General features: G+C 38.6%; 1 protein-coding gene across 5 annotated transcripts in view; it reads right to left on the bottom strand.

Moving 5' to 3' along the window:
• The window catches only part of arhgef10la (Rho guanine nucleotide exchange factor (GEF) 10-like a), a 189,828-nt gene extending 170,635 nt beyond the window's left edge, over window positions 1-19,193 (bottom strand). For 3 of the 5 annotated variants that reach the window (XR_008356170.1, XM_053483986.1, XM_053483989.1), the window contains exons 1-3: window positions 19,058-19,193; window positions 4,231-4,383; window positions 3,252-3,279 (exon numbers count right to left, since the gene is read on the bottom strand). Coding sequence is in view for 4 of the 5 variants with exons in the window: in XM_053483986.1 (XP_053339961.1) it covers window positions 3,252-3,279; window positions 4,231-4,378 (176 nt within the window). In the remaining variant the exon portion in view is untranslated. Of the gene's footprint in view, window positions 1-3,251; window positions 3,280-4,230; window positions 4,384-6,126; window positions 6,215-6,732; window positions 6,818-19,057 lie in introns of those variants that run through there. The other 2 variants (XM_053483987.1, XM_053483988.1) reach the window with 2 other exon arrangements.
• Between the last annotated feature and the right edge of the window lie 1,444 nt (window positions 19,194-20,637).

The raw sequence follows: 20,637 nt of genomic DNA, 5'->3' as shown, positions 1-20,637 counted from the left end.
TTACAACTGTCTAAACAGTCTTTTTTTTTTTTTTTCGTTTGATGTTTTTTTTTTTTTTCTTTCTCTTTGTAGAACAGATGCAGACCCGGGCTTGACCTCCTGACAGCACTGCAGTTGCAGCAATGCTGACAGCCACATTGTCCAGAGGAAAATGCTATTGATAGCTCCAGGCTGCGGTGCTGTATTGACTGCAGGATGGTGGAAACATACACTCAGCGAAAACAGCAACGTAGCCGGAACTGAAGAGGAGCTCGTTTTAGTCTAGGGCTCTCAGGGCACGACAGGACAGGAAAACCCAAAGGAAGGGTTCCCATCCAAAAAAAAAAAATACAAAAAAAAAATGAATATCTACACACTAGTGAACCTCATGAGTAGATTCTCAGTTGTAGTGAGTAGAACAGTCATTTTTTTCACTGCCGTGAAAATGATTTTACTGTGTTTCAGGAGAGTCACATATTTGGCAAAATAAATGGAAAGATTGCTAAAACTACTGGACTTGCATCAACAACTCTTGAAGACTCTATTAAAACCTGAAAGCAGAAATGTAGTCAGGGGGGGGGGGGAAACATTAAAATGAATGTTATCAGTAATCACCTAAAACACTTTGCATGTGACACTGCATCACAAACAATTGACAGGAGATATCAGAGTTATGCATAATAGTCAAAGTAAGAGCATTTCAACACACAACAATGTGATGAGAACTCTGGGGATTAGGACGGAACAGCTGTGCGTTCATATGAAAACCACATGTTAGTATGACCAATCAGGAAAAAGGCTTTAGTTTGTTAGGAAACATTAAGATTTAACTTCAGAGCAATGGCTAATAAGGTCAAGTGGTCTGTTGAGTCCAGACGGATCCTATTCCAGAGTGATGTGCGCATCAGAGTAAGAAGGGAATCACACGAAGCGATGCACTCATCACGCATAGTAGCCAGTGTATAAGCCTCTGGAAGCAATGTTATGAACCGGGGTTGTTTCAGTTGCTCAGGTCTAGGCTCAGGAAAGGGCCAGGGGTAGCTCAGTGGTTAAGGCATTGGACTACGGTTTGGAAGATTCCCAGGTTCAAACCCCACAACCACCAAGTTGCCACTGTTGAGCCCTTGAGCAAGGCCCTTAACCCTCAACTGCTCAGAATAATGAGATAAAAATGTAAGTTGCTCTGGATAAGAGCGTCTGCCAAATGCCTAAATGTAATGTAAATGTAAGGAATGTTATGTGAAACAGATAAACCAAGCTTTAGTAATTGATATAGTTAGGATTTTGTTCTAATGTCATGTCTTGCTACCATTGGAAAGCTTTTCTCGGCTTCAGCACAGGACCTAGGCATTAGCCCTTTTTCCCATGACAGCATTCTCTCAAGTTTTTATTTTTCTAATCTGTTCAGGTGTTATTTAGAGTCAGGAATATTCCTGATAAAATAAACACAGCTCTTGCTCTTTAGAGGCAACATCCAAAAATTATCAGATTTTAGATTTTTTTTTTCCTCGCATAGGAATACATTATTTATTTATATATTAAATTCTTGTATCTTAGAGTTTGCAGGATCTAAAAGCTATCCCATGACAAATAACAAAACTTAGCAAGTCGAAAGCAATTAAAAATGACTGCTTTACCTATCTGCTAATAAATTATGAATATATGAGGGCGAGTCAAAAATGATCTGCACTCTGGCTGTAGAATTGATTTGAATTAACTTTTAAAAATAGAAAAATACATTATTTTTTACATAATCTCCCTGCTTTTCAAAACTCATAGACACTTTGTCTATCTGTCAAAAAGCTTTCATAATCCCTCATAAAAAAAAATAAAAAAAAAAATTAGGCTGAGCTGCGAGCCATGAATGCACCGCTGTCTTCACCAGAAGTGAATCTTCATCCTTGTAGGGCCGTTTGCAAGGGACCAAACAGGTGAAAGGTCAATGGAGCAAGATCACAACTAGAGGAAGGAAGCTTTAACACCTCAATAAGTTTTTGAGTGTCGACAGTGTTGGCAGATCAAGTGTCGTCAAGCAAGATCACAACATACTTAGATAACAGTCTTTAGTGTTTAATCCAAAGTTTAGGTTTCAGCTCTTCAATAAATGTTCCACTGTAACAAGCACTGTTGATTGTTGAGCTTTGTCTTGATCATTTTACAATTTACCAGATAATGACTGACTTTAAAAATTTTTTTGGCGATTGAAGATGTTTCTGTTCCATATATGTGTTTTGCAAGACGAGCTAAGATTTTTAAATAAATTTTGACTTGAAAAACGAGCATTGTCTTGGTCTACGAGCACCAAATATCACGCATCATGCATGTATACATGATTCCAACTGAGCCAACGGTTTCTCTCTCTCTTGCGCTGCAGAATTGTAGGTAATCGTCTCCCCTGCTGGCTCTTAGTGCTTGCCTCTAACTTGTATAATCAACATCCATGCACGCGTGTACTGTTTACTATAACACAGTGACCACGTGTGTAAAACATATTTTATTTTGTAGGCGCGTGTGTACACCGTGCATGTACAGCGCGCATGTACTGTTTCTTATAACACACGTGTGTACAGCCCACGTGTAAAGCAAAATAACGTCTCATTACAGAGAATAAAGATACATTTTCTTTGTCTCTGTTTCAGCCTGTGTGAGCTTATGTTTGTGTGCATAATTTGACACTGTGCCGGTTCACACACACTCTCTGGTCTTTAGTGTGTGTGTGTGTGTGTGTGTGTGTGTGTGTGTGTGTGTGTAGACCAGAGAGTGTTTGTGTGTGTGTGAAGCAGGGAGGGGGTGCTTCTCACATACACACAAAACACTCTCTGGTCTACACAGAAACTCTGCTCTGTCGTGATTCTTTTCAAACTTTACAGCAGTGATTCCGTTAGTATGCGCTCACACGAGTGTCATTAGCGATGTTCCTTGCAAATTTTACCGACAAAACAATGTTGCGGGGGAGAGAGGTTGATTTATGACAGCTGTTTATGGAAGTGTAGTCCAGTGCGGGAGATGCATTGTGGGTAATGCAGTCCGGTATTTGTGAACGCAAATGCGAGGTATAAGCTAGGATATAGAGCCTGAGTTTTGTTTTCTCTTCAGTAGTTTTTTTTTTAGTTGGATTTAAGTGCAGGATCCACCCGCAAGTTTGTACTATAGCCTGACAATGCAGCAAATAAAAAACGAGCATGCATCGACCAGTTTGTCCATCTCATCATTACACACGCACACACATAATGAATGTTTAAATGTAAAGGAGTACTGATCAAACTACTTACTGATGTGGGCTTCTGGAAGATGGCATATCTGGAAAACAAAATAAAAAGCATGTATTTTTAGAACATCTCTATCCATGTTTACTCTGAAACTATTTGAAGCAACTTTATTTGAGGATGATTTAGTTATAAATTATAATTGTAAAGTATTTTATTCAGCAGTTAGTTCCAACTAAGTGATCCAACTGGTCAAGAGCCATTTTAAGAGTGTTTATAGTATATAGAGGATAACAGCACTGGGACGTTGAACTATACATCACATCGCGACACAGATGCTCTAAACTGTTCTTAATTTTACTAACTGTCGGTTGCTAGCTCTGCCAGTTGCAGGTAGTTACTCCTGCCAGTCCCAAAGGGGAAGGTGGTGCAAAATAACAGATTAAATTAACAAATAAATCATAATCTGTTGATGACAAATGGCGTTTTCAAGAACTGTTGTATAAAAGCAACATCAGACTCGGTGACATGCTGTTGTACTGAATATCAGCACAACAACGCTCCCTTTCATGTGTGATGCCTTAAAGGAATTTATTCCTGAAGTATTATACTGTATTATAAGGTAATTAAAAATCTTAAGGTATGAATTTACTTAAGAAAAAATATAAATATCTTATTTGTGACTATAATACAGCTTTGCACATTCACAAACATCTTAGTCTGAATTATGCATACCGTTATAAATTTTTTAATCTGCATGCAACAAAGAAACTCAAATAATCACTTCTCTCTCTCTCTATCAATCTACCAGGTGATCTAAATTTAAGATGTGGTTAAAAACACACACACACACACACACACACACACACACAGAGTGCTGTAGTATGAATGTTTTATATTTCATTTTATTTTAGCTAAATACGATATTAAACTTTAAAAACCTAATAAGCCATTTCTCTTCTGTGAAACTCTCCTAACCACCAGAGGGCACCATCTTAAATAAACAACATTACTAATTCTATTTGTTTAAGGATTTCTCGAGTACCTGTACCGTTTGTCGTCTTTTCTGCATCCTCTTGAAGCTCACTGTCTTTCTGTGGCAGGTGCCCATCTTTTAATGTTTCTTCACCGCCTTCTTTCTTTTCTTTCCCATCCTCCGGAACGCCTCTCGCCTTCTCAGGAGGTGTGCTCATAGGTCCTGTATGAAAAAAAAAGGGCACGGGTAAATTTATTTTATGTATCTGAGATGTCAGTGAAATGCTATTCATGTTACTTAAATGCAGTGCTCAAAAAGCGACATGAAAACATTGTCATAAGAAAATATCCAGACACTGCATTGTGATGCTCCCACCATCATGCTTTATTGTGGTTATAGAGTTTTGGCGATTATATGCACAACCTTAGAGCAGCAGAGTGATTTAGTGGTTAGTAATATTGTGTTGTTCCTCCTGAATTGGGGATTTAAATCTCGTCTACAGTCAACAACTTCTCAATGGAATTTGCATGTTCTTCCCATGCCTGCTCGGTTTCTTCCCAAAGACTGCATTGCATTGCACCTCGACAACCCTATAGAGCTTGGGATGGACACTTAAAAATATCGTTCTACAAACATGACATGTTAAATTATTGCCAAACTGTTCTTTTTGTGATACAACATATCAGCCTTTCAGAAACTTATCTATGTTCTTCCTCTACAGTACAGAAACGGATGCACTGCAATTCACACCGTTGTTTCTGCTGCGTTAAAGTGCTCAAATGACTGATGGCTTCTCTCTTATTTTCCTTATCATTAATAGGAGTGCATTGTGTGCACCTGGCCAGGTGTGATTAGTCATGGTTCCATGAGCTTTCCACCTGCATATTGTTAAAAAAAGAATGTGCTGTACTGACAGTTGAATGTTTAAGGTTTTTGTTGCAGCTTTTTTCCATTTAGGATGTTAAATAACTCTGTACCTGAAATTTACAAAAGGTCCTTCACTTTCTCTATGATTGCTACCTTTATTAAAACAACCAAGTGCAATTCGTACGTGTGTAACTATGGTTCCAATGAGGGAAACTTCAAATCCCTTTATAAAGTCGCTCTGGATGAAAGCGCCTGCCAAATGCTTAAATGTTACTTTAAAAAGGTTTTTCTTTTGTTTTAGAAGTTTTTTCTACAAGGTGTGTTCAAGTCAAACCAGAACCTTTTAAATGCAGAATAACAGAACACAATTATAAGAGTAAAAACACAATATTTATTTCTCTATAATCCCCTGATACACTGATGCGCTTATCTCAATGGTTCTTCACTAGTGCTAGTGGATCCCATCAAGTTTTTTCTTAATAAACCAGAGTCATGATTGGACTTTCCTGTTCTCCCAGGAATGCAAGTGGTCTTGGTGAATGATTGAGTGTGCAAATCCCACAGATTGAGGCATCTCTTACGCCGGTTGGCAACAAGCTAATCATGGATTTTTAAGGATCAGATTCACCGAAAATCATTCAAGTCATTCAAGGATGTACGGTCTTTTTTAAAAGGTTAGCACCATTCAAATGTTTTACTGCAGCAAAGAGTCTCATCACCGTACTGTGCGTGAAGTCTTCTATAAATGTCAATTGGTTTTATGCCATCATTTACAAGAACGTTCATCACAACTCCCGGTTTGACTCAAACGCCCCTTGTACAATAAATTTGTCACAAGGGAAACCTAACTAGGTCGCTATTCAGCTGGGTTGTTTTCATTTATTTATACACTTCCCGCCTCTGGTTCTACTTAATGAAACAAGGAACAGCGGTTGATATTCAGCTTCATGTAGGAACTTCATTATAAGGTATTGACTGATACAACTGCGGAATCCCCCTCGAGCGCATTCTGCTTTAAGAAATTACATCACAAGTGCTGATTTGACTTGAACACACCCTGAACCTGATTTCGATATGCACTGATGGTATATTACTTACTCAGTCATCGTCTATACCATTTTATCCTGTGTACAAGATGCGGGGAGCCTGGAGCCTTAGGATCCCACTCCCTGGGTGGCTTACCAATTCACCACCGGGGGCACACACACATACACATACACTTGAAGGTATTTTAAATAACAAAATGTCTGAATATTTGCTTTTCCTCCATAATGTACAGTATGTGTGGTCTGTTCAGTAGAGTTTGTTGGTTATAGGTTCATATAAATACAACGGAGTCCAAAAATAAATAAATAAATAAATAAATAAATCTCCAGGCTTTTTAAAATCAGATAAAAAAACAAATAGCTGGATAAACTGTTAGGCATGGATAAATAGCATCCTTTCCCATGTTAGTCATTGTAGTCCAAATTGGGACTTTAATCTGATCATGTTTCAGTGAGCAAGAGTCATGTGATTAGATTATGTTAGATTTCATGAATGATGTCATAAGAATAATGACACCTGAATCCTAATCCTTAGATGTACACTTTAACATTTAATTATTGCCTCACAACATAATAAAAAAAAATAGATTTCATACAAATAATGTTATTAATCTAATCTCCACCCAGCAGTCTACTGTATTATCACTACCGATCATACCTTTATCAGCATGATATCCAAGCTTCTAAGGATACGCAAGTTCCAAAATTCTGTCTCCACAATAAGAGGCATAATTCCACATCTAAAACTATGACATTCTCTCACAGGGGTTGAGTAACCATCCTCATATTATCACTCCCTGTCACACCAACGTCTGTGGAAGGAGGACGATAATCATTTAAGGCTTGACGGACAACATCTGCATGAGGAAACATGCAGGAAACACCCGGGCAGCATCTGCTTTACATTTTGAATAACTCGCAACTATTTCCTTTGCTAGAACATTCTTGGCTGCGGTGCTTCTTTTCTCACCGTCCCTCGAGAGCTGAGACAATGACTCATGGGCTTCTGAATGTGGGAGGTTGCACATTCTGCTTCTTAAAAATTTAGGAAATTACAGTATAGGGTTTAAAATCAGAAGGTTTGAGATTGTGTACAAAATCTACACTTACTTGAAATCTACACATACACTTGGAATGTAATGCGGCGGCATGGAATAAAGTGAAATACTTAAAAATGGAAGAAATCCACTGGAAATTGAATCAATTGTTAGTAAAAATGTGATCTGATGAGTTTTGAAAGAAGGAGTCAAAGTTCATTCTCAATACTACAATCAACACACACACACACCTGTCGAAACTCAGATAACGTGTTTGTTTAGCAGTCAAGCTCAATATCAGTCTTGTTTACACTGGTGTCATAAGAGTGCTGTACACAATGTGTTTTCATGCTTCGATAAAATCAGAAACATGACTTTATCACTATACTGTAAATGCGCTTTGATCTTTTCAAATTATGATTGATTTCTGCCCTTTTTGTTTCGCAGCTTTCTGAAAAAAATCTAAAAGTCTTGAGCCAATCCTCATTTTTTCCTATTTTACTTCAAAGAGACAAACTTGCTTGTATTTGTTAATATAGTCCTGAGGAACGGTTCTCCAAAGCTTCCTGAACTTCCTGACTTTGCTGGATCTCGGGATCTTTGGCAAGTTTTTCTCTCTCATTTTCACTCCAGTCCCTGTACCTGAGCAGTTTCAGAGAAATGTTTTTTGTTTTTTTGCCACACACTGACCTATGAATCATTCAAGCATAAAAAACATCTAATGTAAGACATGACCCAGTGAGAAACAGGTACAGATGATCAGGCTTATGATTAGTATACTGGTATTGCTGAATGCTGAGAAGGGAAATGAGGTTACAATTTTTCAGCGCATCTTTAGGCACATTGCAGCGTCACTCCCTCACTCACTCATCGTCTATACTGCTTTATCCTGTATTCAGGGTCGCAGGTGGCCTGGAGCCTACCCCAGGAGACTTAAAGCACGAGGCGGGGTACACCCTGGACAGGTGTACACATTGCAGCCTGGCGCAGTAAATCATTTGCTGTAATTTCTTAAATTTAATCTACATCATTTGTTTTAGGAAGAAACTAAGTGGGGGTCAATACTTGGACAAAACTTGGAAACAAATTGTAAATGGGAAAAAAATACTTTAAATTGTTGTGACCATTTTAGGTCTTTATATTTGTCAGTAAATTTGTTTCTCAAATACATTTAACCTATCATGAAACGTTCATGATGATCAATGACAAATGTTAAGAAAACCATGTCTAATGGGTTCTGAGTTCAATCCCATGGTGCACTGGGCCTTTGGTCCTTCTTTACTCTAATTCAGTGCCATGTTAATTCGAATCGTTTTATTCTAAATGCCAGTGCAACTTCAGCAGGCACTTGGATCAGCCCACCGCACGCAAAACAACGCACAATGACCCGATTGTGACAGGAAACTGTGAAACTGACTAACAAAAGCATCTTTTCAGCTCTCTTCAGTGAAAATGCTCGACTGTCGATTAGCTCACGGGTCAGAAGGTCAGCATTGTGCAGCGGGTGATGTGCTGGTATCAAGACGTGGGTAGAATTAAACGGATCGATCAAATGGTTTTCAAAATCCATAAAGGTTTAAAGGTGGATATCATTTTCCTGGAGGAAAAGGATTTTTTTTATATTTTTCTTGCTTTTTTAGAAAATATCGATCTGAACGAACCCAGTGCAGAAGGAATGACGATTCTTATTCAGTGGAGATCCGTAAGAAGAAAATATGCCTCCATAAATAAAAGATTGAGAATTAATCAGATGTTGCAGCGGATGATTTGTGTCTCTCAGGAGGGGAAGAAGTCAGGCCGGTAATACACAGAGAACATTAGCATGATGTATCTACACAGCAGCTTTATGAGCCATCGAAAGGATTATTGATTGTAATTACGCTACACACTAATAGCTTTGTGTGAGCTTGCCTTTCCTCAGAAGGGTTTGGACATTATGCTAAAGAGTCACGAAAAGAGTTGCATTCCATCTGAAAAGCAACAAGGGACATTTCTGCATGATGAACACAGCTGACAGAAGGAGGAGCACTGCATAAAAATAAATTTGCACCCATTATTATTTCTAAAGATGAAAATTAGTTCTGTTTATTTGTTTGTCTTGGTTTTAAATGACAAAAAGAGGATTAAAGAGCTGTTGAGGGAATTTGAGAATTTTGCATTGCATGATTTATGAAAAATAAATTCTCTAATTCCCTTAACAGCCTTTTAATCCTCTTTTTTGGTAATAATAGTAAATAATAATACTAATAATAATAATAATATTAAACTATTAAATTTTTAATCCCAAGTAGAGGCAAATTGCCCTGGACCTCTGGAGGTCTAAACGTCAGATTAAACACAGAAGACTGCTATCCAAGACAAGGACGTCGTCATCTCACATGACGATGCACATCCGCACACTTCTGCCCACACTTTCAACACAAACATTTTGTTTTAATGTGTTGAAGCATCCTCCCTATAGTCCTGATCTCACTCAAGTCGACTTTCACCCGATTGGTCACCTTAAAAAGCCCTAGAGAAGGACAAAGATTCACTTCTGATAAAGTCTGTGTGTGTGAGTGTGTGTGTGTGTACAGTATATAAATGTTTTAAATGTACTGTATGTACATCATCAGTAGAATAATAGGTTCCACAGAATCATAAATATATTAGTAAATTAATTTAATACAGAAAATAACTGATTCATCTTTTTTTTATTATTATTTTACATGACTATTGTATATTTGGGGTTTTGCTGCGGCTGCTGTTTTGTTTTTTGTTTTTTTCCCAAAAATTTAATTTTTTTGAGCTTGACTGTTTCAATTAATATCACCAAATATGTTTATCCATTTTTATTTCACTATGATTTACCTTTTTTTTCATTCCACAATTTATTTTAATGTCAAATCACTAAATCTGAAATACTGCACATGAAAAAAAAAAATAATAATAATAATAATAAAAAAATAAATATAATAATTATATATATATATATATATATATATATATATATATATATATATATATATAATCATTATTGATTTATCTTGAATTGTATGTCATATTATATGATTACGGACTTGTAAGTAATTCATTGCCATTTGTTTATGGAATTGCACAGTCCCCAACCCTAGACCAGCTTATGTTCTTGGTTTATTATAAATGTGTTTTGTTATTATTATTTTATTAAAATTAAGAAAGACCAAAATCAGTTGTGGAATGTTGATTGATATATAACCTGTGTGGGATGGTGTAGTGTGGGCAAATTTATGAACGATCTAGCAGACACACACACACACACACACACACACACACACACACACACACACACACACAGGGGAGTCAGTCTAGCAAAAATGATGCTGTCTCAGTGCTGACAAAGACATTACCTAGGACACCCTCCCAGCTCAGAGGAACAACCTCAGTCAACAAGTAAATGTTTGTGTTGCGCATGTTACTGCTTATAAAATACACAATATAAAGGAATTTGAATGACAAATGTGCCATATAACCATACGAGAGACGTTAAAGTCAAACCAGTCACCATTTGTGATGAAATTTCTCATGCGTGAAGGTGTAAAACTGATTTACAGACAACCAAAAGCATAATACAGCGATGAGATTCCAAGCCGCATAAAAACATTTAAATGGTGCTAACATTTTAAAGAAGGTCGTACGTCTGTGAATGTGGTGGCTTGGAGCCCACTGCAGTCATTCCCGTGAACATTTAGTGAATGAAACGCCTCATCCTTGAAAACCGTACACACAATAATTCACCAACACCACTTGCACATTACAGGATCTTGGCTGGGAGGCATCACCACATCCCTGTACAGTCCTGACTTTCTACCTTGAAGTATCCAAGCACTAGTGAAACACTGGGATTACACACGGGATTCTGTTATATTGCATTAATTAAAAGTCCTGGTTTGGCTTGAACACCCCTTTGTATTTTCAAAGTACATATAATTGTGGTTTAGTTTTCCTAACATGGAAGGATATGTACTGTACTGTAAGTCTGCAGTGTATCGGTCAGTAGTAAAGCTGGAAACGGTCCACCGTATGAGAGAACAGAAAAATCAAGAATCAATGTGTTGTTAAAGGAAAACAATGTTTGTTTATTTCACATTTTTTAATAACAGCGCAGAACAACTCCATCAGGTTTTTCTTCCTTATACATAAGCTTGCTCTGCTCTTGGGCCAGGACATTTTCATTATTTACCAACTCAGTGTAACACAAGTAATAGTCTTTTCCTGAGATTTTTTTGTACTTCTTTTATGTAATTAGATAAAACTCTTTTAGAAGACGCACCTGGGACAAACACAAAGCATTGCACATTCAGCTGCTTTTATAATCATCCTGACAAAAGGATCGCCTCTGCAAACAGGTTTCAAAAGACGCTATTGATCTCGTCCTCGAGTCCTCAAGCAGCATACTCACACACAAAGCATGTAGAACATCTGCAAGTAAAGAGCATCCACAGAGCCTGAGGTAGAGCTGTTTGGAAAATTCATAGTATACAATAACAGTGAGAGTGCAATGTACCGGTGTGAAATTAATACAGCACCCTGCGTTTGCTTCTCAAACACTTTCTCCTAGGCTCTTGCTGCATTAGTGCGTCAGTAGAAAAGTAATAGCTTAGATTATACCTTCTTCGAATAATGCATAAATCAATTTGATTTATTTAAGTACATCAAAAAACAACACGTTTTAAATATTAATATCTGTCTTTCTGTCTATCTATCTACTTAGTTGGCTATCTATCTATCTAGACTCTGATTGTCTGACTCTCTCTCTGTATCTCTAGCTGTTGACTGTTGTTCTCTGGCTTTTATCTGTCTGTCTACCTAGCTACTGTACCTATATGTCTGTTTACCTGTCTATCTAGGTCCCTATCTACCTCTCTATCCATCTCTGTCTCTTTAGTTAAGTATGTTTATGTGCTTTTGTCTGTCTGTCTGTGTAGCTGGCAGTCTATGTCTATCGGTCTATCTACCTACATCTATCTATCTATACCTGTATCTGTCTATCTAGTTATCAGTCCACCAACCCATCTGTCTGCCTGTCTGAGTCATTCTGCCTGCCTGCCTTTCTATCTGTCTTTCTATCAATCTATTCAACTATCTGTCTCTCTGTCTATCTATCTAGCTGGCTATCAGTCCACCTACCTTTCTGTCTGCCTGCCTGTCTTACCTATCAATCTATCTATCCATCTGACTATCTTCCTATCTGTTTACCTGTCTGACTGTCTCTTTGCCCGTTCATCTATTTGTCTGTCTGTCTGTCTGTCTGTCTGTCTGTCTACCTAAATCCACCTACCTAACTATCTTTTTTCAGGGTAGAGAGTTGTTGTATGTATACTCTTCAGGTACATCCCCTGTACCAACACTGCTGAGTGACAGACACAATAAAAAAAAAAAAAGCAAGAAGTGTTCACTCAAACTCAAAGTCTAGTTGTGACATATTCCTCAAAGACAGATCTGACAATGCGTATAAAGAAGACAAAAACATCAGTAACCCGAGTCACCCGAGGCATCAGGGGTTGGTCACTAGTACTGAATAATTACTGACAGTGTTTTCTTTTTTAACAAAAATCTTAGAATAACATAAAATAACTATCATTATTTATACTTAGGGCTGCTGTAATAAGAGAAAAGCTCAGTGGTGGAGCTCTGCCTTACACATGCACAGACTGCTAATGACACAGGGATTTTCAGCAGCGGGAAATAGGCAGAACATTGGGTTTGTATTGAAGCTCTGCTTCGGGGACATTGAGGAAACTCGGTGAAAGGGGAAAAGCAGGAGAGCGGGCCAAGATCCAGATTAAGGGGTGGCACAGTGCTCTCATAAACACGGACGCGTAAACAATGTAAGGCTGTGATGTTCGAGTGTGGGATGCTATGAAAAATGCATGGCATGATATGCGTACAATTTTTTTTTCAGTCTATACTGAAAATGTTAATGACAAAAATGTTAGAATACTTGTAAGTAATTATTCAGCAAATGCAAGAATGATTCATTTATTGAAATGCTGGTATGCATGTTAACACAATAAATTCGCAGCAGCTACTTGAGAAAAAAAGTCAAATTTTTAGACAGATTAGTCGCATTTGTAGAACATTAGGTTTACTACAAGCACAATGACTCAATTCCTTTACAATGATATACTTTTTTCACTGTTTTATCAAGCTGTTTTATAACTTGCTAGTCTTGCTAGCTTGCTAAAATATATATATATATATACTCAACAAAAATATAAACGCAACACATTTGTTTCTGCTCCGATTTTTCATGAGATGGACTTAAAGATCTAAAATTCATTCCAGATACACAATATTACCATTTCTCTCAAACATTGTTCACAAATGTGTGATAGTGAGCACTTCTGCTTTGTTGAGATAATCCATCCCACCTCACAGGTGTGCCACATCAAGATGCTGATCTGACATCATGAGTAGTGCACAGGTGTACCCTATACTGCCCACAATAAAAGGCCACCCTGGAATGTGCAGTTTTTTGCTTTATTGGGGGTCTGGGGACTCAGAACCGGTCAGTATCTGGTGTGACCACCATTTGCCTCATGCAGTGCAACACATCTTCTTCGCATAGAGTTTATCAGATTGTCAATTGTGGCTTGTGGAATGTTGGTCCACTCCTCTTCAATGGCTGTGCGAAGTTGTTGGATATTAGTGGGAACTTGTACACGCTGTCGTATACGCCGGTCAAGCACATCCCAAACATGCTCAACGGGTGACATGTCCGGTGAGTATGCTGGCCATGCAAGAACTGGGACATTTTCAGCTTCCAAGAACTGTGTACAGATCCTTGCAACATGGGGCCGTGCATTATCTTGCTGAAACAGGAGGTGATGTTCGTGGATGTATGGCACAACAATGGGCCTCAGGATCTTATCACGGTATCTCTGTGCATTCAAAATGCCATCAATAAAGTGTACCTGTGTTCCTCGTCCATAACAGATGCCTGCCCATACCATAACCCCACCACCACCATGGGCCACTCGATCCACAACATTGACATCAGCAAAGCACTCACCCACACGACGCCACACACGCTGTCTGCCATCTGCCCTGAATTTCAATTCAATTCAATTCAATTTTATTTGTATAGCGCTTTTAACGATTTACATCATCACAAAGCAGCTTTACACAATCAAAAGAATTAAGTTTGTATGAAATGTGAATGTGTATGAATATCAAAATTATATGATTGTCCCTGATGAGCAAGCCTAGGACGACGGCGACAGTGGCAAGGAAAAACTCCCTGAGATGGTAATAGGAAGAAACCTTGAGAGGAACCAGACTCAACAGGAAACCCATCCTCATCTGGGTGAAAACAGATAGCAGGGATTGATGTGCATAATAATATGCGAGACTGAAAGTTCAGTATAAGAGGAGATGTGTAAGATTAAAGTCCAGTTTGTTCCTGGAGGCTCAGGTGGACTGTGAGAAATTCCAGTCCTGAACTATTGAGCGACTGAAGTCACAGGTCCTCAGAGAACAACTGTCTGCATCAGTCGAGGACAGGACCACCTTCATGGAAGAGTGGAACCAACCCCAGTCACCACACGCATTCCAGGCAGACCACACGGGGCATCCATGTGATGAGATCTCCAACCAGAAGCAGGACTCCAGGATGAGTTAGAGAGGTCCAGCGGGCAGAGGGGGTCTGGATCACTGGCAGCTCAGGAACGACATACAATGTAAACCAAAATTCATCCGTGAAGAGAACACCCTTTCCAACGTGCCAGACGCCATCGAATGAGAGCATTTGCCCACTCAAGTCTGTAACGGCGACGAGCTGGAGTCAGGTCAAGACCCTGATGAGGACGACGAGCATGCAGTTGAGCTTCCTTGAGACGGTTTCTGACCGTTTGTGCAGAAATTGTTTGGTTATGCAAACCAATTGTTTCAGCAGCTGTCTGAGTGGCTGGTCTCAGACGATCTTGGAGGTGAACCTGCTGGATGTGGAGGTCCTGGGCTGGTGTGGTTACACGTGGTCTGCGGTTGTGAGGCCGGTTGGATGTACCGCCATATTCTCTGAAACGCCTTTGGAGACGGCTTATGGTGGAGAAATGAACATTCAATGCACGAGCAACAGATCTGGTTGACATTCCTGCTGTCAGCATGCCAATTGCACACTTCTTTCTTTAAAACTTGTGGCATCTGTGGCATTTTGCTGTGAGACAAAACTGCACATTCCAGGGTGGCCTTTTATTTTGGGCAGTATAAGGTACACCTGTGCACTACTTATGATGTCAGATCAGCATCTTGATGTTGCACACCTGTGAGGTGGGATGGATTATCTCAGCAAAGCAGAAGTGCTCACTATCACACATGTAGACTGATTTGTGAACAATGTTTGAGAGAAATGGTAATATTGTGTATCTGGAATGAATTTTAGATCTTTAAGTCCATCTCATGAAAAATCGGAGCAGAAACAAAGGTGTTGCGTTTATATTTTTGTTGAGTGTATATATAAGCCAGATTTCTGACTCTCAAAGACATGTTATTTTGCTTTTAAATTGTCCGGCTACTCTCTGCTCATGATTCTAAATTAGTAGCACCTGTTTGAGGTCGTTAGCTGTCATAAAGACACCTGTGCACCCCACTATCAGCCAAAGGCTAAGTAGATACATGGAGTATCAATGATGCTAAGAATGGTGAAGAATCAGCCCAGAACTACACGAGAGCAGCTGGTCAATACCGTGAAGAGAGCTGGGACCATCGTTTCCAAGGCTACTATCAGTAATACATTAAGACGTCATGGTTTAAAATCTTGCATCGCACGGAAGGTTCCCCTGCTTAAGTCAGCCCATGTCCAGGCCCGTCTGAAGTTTGCCAGGGACCATCAGGATGATCCAGAGGAGTCATGGGAGAAAGTCCTGTGGTCAGAGGAGACCAAAGTAGAACTTTTTGGTCTTAAATCCATTCGACGTGTTTGGAGGAAGAAGAATGATGAGTATCATCCCAATAATACCATACCTACAGTAAAGCATGGGGCTGGAAGCATCATGCTCTGGGGGTGTTTTTTTGCACCGGGGACAGGACGACTGCAATATATTAAGGAGAGGATGAACATGGCTATGTATTGTGACATATTGGGCAAAAACTTCCCTCCCTCAGTCAGAGCATTAAAGATGGGTTGTGGCTGGATCTTTCAACATGACAATGACCCAAAGCACACAGCCAGGAAAGTGGAAAGCCAGGGTTGGCTCTGTAAGAAGCATATAGACTATTTAAAAGCAAAATAACAGGTCTTTGAGGGTCAGAAATCTGGCTGATAAGCAAGTGATCAAATACTTATTTGTACACAGTAATTCACAAATAAATTGTTTAAAAAAAATCATACAATGTGATTTCCGGATTTTCCTTTTTAGATTCTGTCTCTCACAGTGGAAATGCACCTATGCTGAAAATTGTAGACCCCTCCATAAGAGAACTTGCAAAATCACAGGGTGATCAAATACTTATTGACCTCACTGTGTGTGTGTATACTGTATATATATATATATATATATATATATATATATATATATATATATATATATGTGTGTACTGTATATACACACATACATACAGTATATACACACATATACACACATTTAAACCTTAGATTGCTAGTAGAATTTATTCCAAAAGGGTGCTTGTATATTAAAACAATCCTATTAAAACAAATTTCCCCGTAAGATAAAATAGAAACGCTGATGACATAAACATTCATATAACAAAATATTCATATAAAAATAATTAATACAAAATATAAAGTTAAAATAAAACAATTGTTAGCATTTGTGCGTTTGTGTGTGTGTGTGTGTGTGTGTGTGTCCAAGAGAGAGAGAGGCTGAAGTAAGAGAAGAGGAAGGACGGGAATACTGTGTAGGATGCCTCCCTTCCTCCTCTCTTCTTACACAGCAGCCCCCCCCCCCCCCCCCCCACCCCCTTCCTCTAAAATAAGACTGTGTAGGATGACTTTCTCAAACACACACACACACACACTAACGGAATCACTGCTTTCTGACAGAGAGAGAGAGACTGGATCTTAACAAAGAACCTCTCTAATAATACTTGCTTTTGCTTTATTTGTACGTACACACACGTGGTCACAATGCACTGAGACTGAGCAGGGGAGACCCAAAGTCCTCGTTTATTAAGTTAAAATTTATTTAAAAATTTTTGCTCGTCTTGTAAATGTTTACAGGCCAAGTTACTTCCTGAGAGCCAGTTACATCATTGTGTATTGTGCATTGTTGTTTTGCAAATGCACTTGACAATACTGTTCTTGCAAGAACTTTTCCAGAACAGCAGACCTCTGTGTGTTAAACTAACAACTGACTGTTGTTGTTGTTACATAATTACCTAATTCCATATGAGTTATTTCATAAATCTGAAATCGGCAGTTTTGTGGGAGAATGTAGAAAATAAATCTATAAACAAAAAACTGTGAATGATCCCAAACTTTTAAGCGGGGTATATATAAAAACAATACAGCATCAAGCTAACTAGAAACCTTAAAGTGTAAATTCCTCTGCCCTGAAGACTTTCACGTGATGAAAAATATGAATCAGACTATTACAAAGAACTTGTACTGGAGATTCCTTTCATAAATGTTCCATACAGTAGCATCTCCTTACAGAAAACAAGTACAAGTTTCTTGTATAATATGTCTATTATTAGTCTTACATTATGTAAACCATCAACCGAACAAGTCTCTATAAATTTTTGGTTGCTATAGAAATTATCATTACAAGGAGCATGGAAATATAATCCTGTTATTTGCCTTGCACCCTCAGCTGACAGTTAACCAACATCTTCTGAACAAACAGACTTTCTCTTATCATCAGGCAAAAAAGGTCTTTAATTTCATTTATGTCAGTTCACTTCACGCCATTCATCCATCCGTCATGAAGAGGGTCAGACCTACAGTACCTCGAACCTATTCAGGGCACATGACAGGGTGGATGTGTCAAACTATCACAGGACACAAGTGCACACAGACTCAAACCCAATCATACACTTTGGGCAATTTGGAAATGTCAGTCAACCTACTCAGCATATTTTTGGATTGTGGGAGAAAACCATGCATGCAAAAGGACAACATGCAAACTCCATAAACACACACACAGACCAGAGGTGAAAGTCAAACCCTCAAACCTGGAGGTGAATGGCAACACTGCTAAGCACTAATGTATGTCACCATGTTACAATACTTGATTAGACAGTAGCTAATGTAAAGTTTCTAATCTTCAGTAATGCAGTAAATAATGGACTTTGTGTATGTTTTTAAAAAAAAAAATTGTTTTAATCCACTGTTACACTTTTTACAGGAATTTCGGTAATATACTCTACAGCGTGATGTAAAAGAGTCTGTTTTCCCCATCACTTTAAATACTTTTTTTTTTATTATATAATTATGTAAAATCAAGCCATCTGATGAACTTGCACATTCAAAAATAACTTACTCCGGGTGTAACTTGCAGCACTTCATCACTGCATGGTCAACATGTGAATGTGTACCACCTGTTATTGATCCTGTCAGGGTAGAAATGGTTCGAGCTCACATCCTGGTTGGCTTATGAATTGGAATTTGTCATTTAAAAAAAAAAAAAAAAAAAAAAGCATGGCATCTTTTTAACAATAAATGATGTAGAAGGTTGTTTATGTCATCATTCACAGTGTTTTTGAACACCACTTTCCCTGGATGCACCAAAGTGACTTCAGAAGCATGGACAAGCTGACACACAGGACAGCATCACACGCCTGGATCATCCTGCAGACAGGTGTGTGTGTGTGTGTGTGTGTGACTTACTGTATATATGCAAATCACACGCTGCTCTGTAAACATACTGTTTATATTTCTACCACTGTTATTGTCCCCCACTTAGATAAACCAGAGACACCAAAAGAGACAGCTTGTTAAGGAACAGGACAATAACTCTCAACCCTTACCTTCTTATTTCCACTTGGACTTCCAGAGGAAAACTTTCAGCTTCTCCTGAAAGGAAATTCAACCCCGACAAGCTTGCATGGACTTCCTGCGGCGCATTTGAAACACATCTCCCTCTGGCTTCCTGGGCCTCCGAGAGGACTGTTTACTTTCCCACTCCTTCTTCAGGCTGAATGAATAGCAACGCCCCTCCTCTCTCTCTCTCTCTGGCCCCGCCCCCTCTCTATAACCGCTCGACACTGCTTAAAGGCCAGGGCCAATGGTAGAGCGGGAAAGATACGCGCCGTCCAATCAGAATCCGGACTGGAGGTGGGGCTTAAGATGGGTCAGGGCACAGTGGAGGGGAGAGAGAGAGAGATTGGAGGAATTACAGATTACATCAGCTCGTCCTGAGAGGGGGACTGAGTTTAATTCACACATACATTCATCAAAATAAACAAATAAATAAGACAATACAAATGAAAAAAAAAAACTGTTTAAAATTCCTCACAAGGCGCTTTTTTTCGCAGCACCTATTTGCCAAAGGCAGGTTTTAAACAAACAGGTTACAAAATGTGTTATGGTACAAAAATAAACCTGTAAGCTACAATACGGTGATGTTTTCAGACCTATTATTATGTGTATTTTTATTATTATGTGTATTAAATATTATGTGTATTTAACATTTTGTGGAAGGAGTCAGTAAGCCTTCATCCACTTTTTCAACTTCAAACGTTTATAGCTAAAAGTCATAACTGATGCTAACTTGTCTCATAGACATCTCAAAACATTAAAGTAATAAGTAGATTAAAAAAAAAAAGAACCAACATTTAATCAATTATAATTTTTATAAAAATTATTGAGTCATTTGTAAACTGCTATGGTAGAGGCAGAATTGAACTTGTTTAGACATGCTTTTATAAGAAAATAATCATTATCGAAAATATTAAATATTGTTCACGCCCCATAGCTGATGAGGGTTTACAAGGGGCGCTCAAGTCAAACCGAGATTTTGATCATGATCGTAGAATAACAGACCATAGTTGTAAGAGTAAAACATCTCTTTATTTCTCCATATATAATTCCCTGCTACACTAATGCACTTATTCCAGCGTTTCACTAGATCATCAAGGTAGAAAGTTGTCTCAGTTCCCTGGAGCCATGATCGGACTGCCTGTCTGATTCACATCTGAAACGCTGGCCTTCCAAGAACTCCTTTAATGGACCAAAAGTGTCGAAATGTTTTGGAGCAAGGTTAGGACTGTAGTTAAATGCAATGGGTAAGTGGTGTTGGTGAATGATTATGTGCTCGATTCCCACAGACAGATGCATCTGTTCCACAACATTGCGAAGTTATCATTTGTTTTTTAAGAGAAGGGTGTTCCACTGCTGAATGTTTACAGGAACAATTGTGGGCTTTAAGCCGCCTCAGCCAGGATAATCATTCGTGGAATTACAGCCTTCATTAAAATTAGAATGCACCACTCAAAGTTTTTTTTACTATGGCTAAAAGTTTTTTTTTTTTTTTCCGTATTGCACTTGAAGACTTCTGTAAATGTCAATCAGCTTTATGCCTTCATTTACAAGGAATTTCAAGTCTCAG

The sequence above is a fragment of the Clarias gariepinus genome, chromosome 23 (assembly GCF_024256425.1).
Source record: "Clarias gariepinus isolate MV-2021 ecotype Netherlands chromosome 23, CGAR_prim_01v2, whole genome shotgun sequence".
Taxonomy (NCBI): Eukaryota; Metazoa; Chordata; class Actinopteri; order Siluriformes; family Clariidae; genus Clarias; species Clarias gariepinus.
Note: the sequence above shows the minus strand (reverse complement) of the source record. Positions and strands in the feature narration are given on the sequence as shown.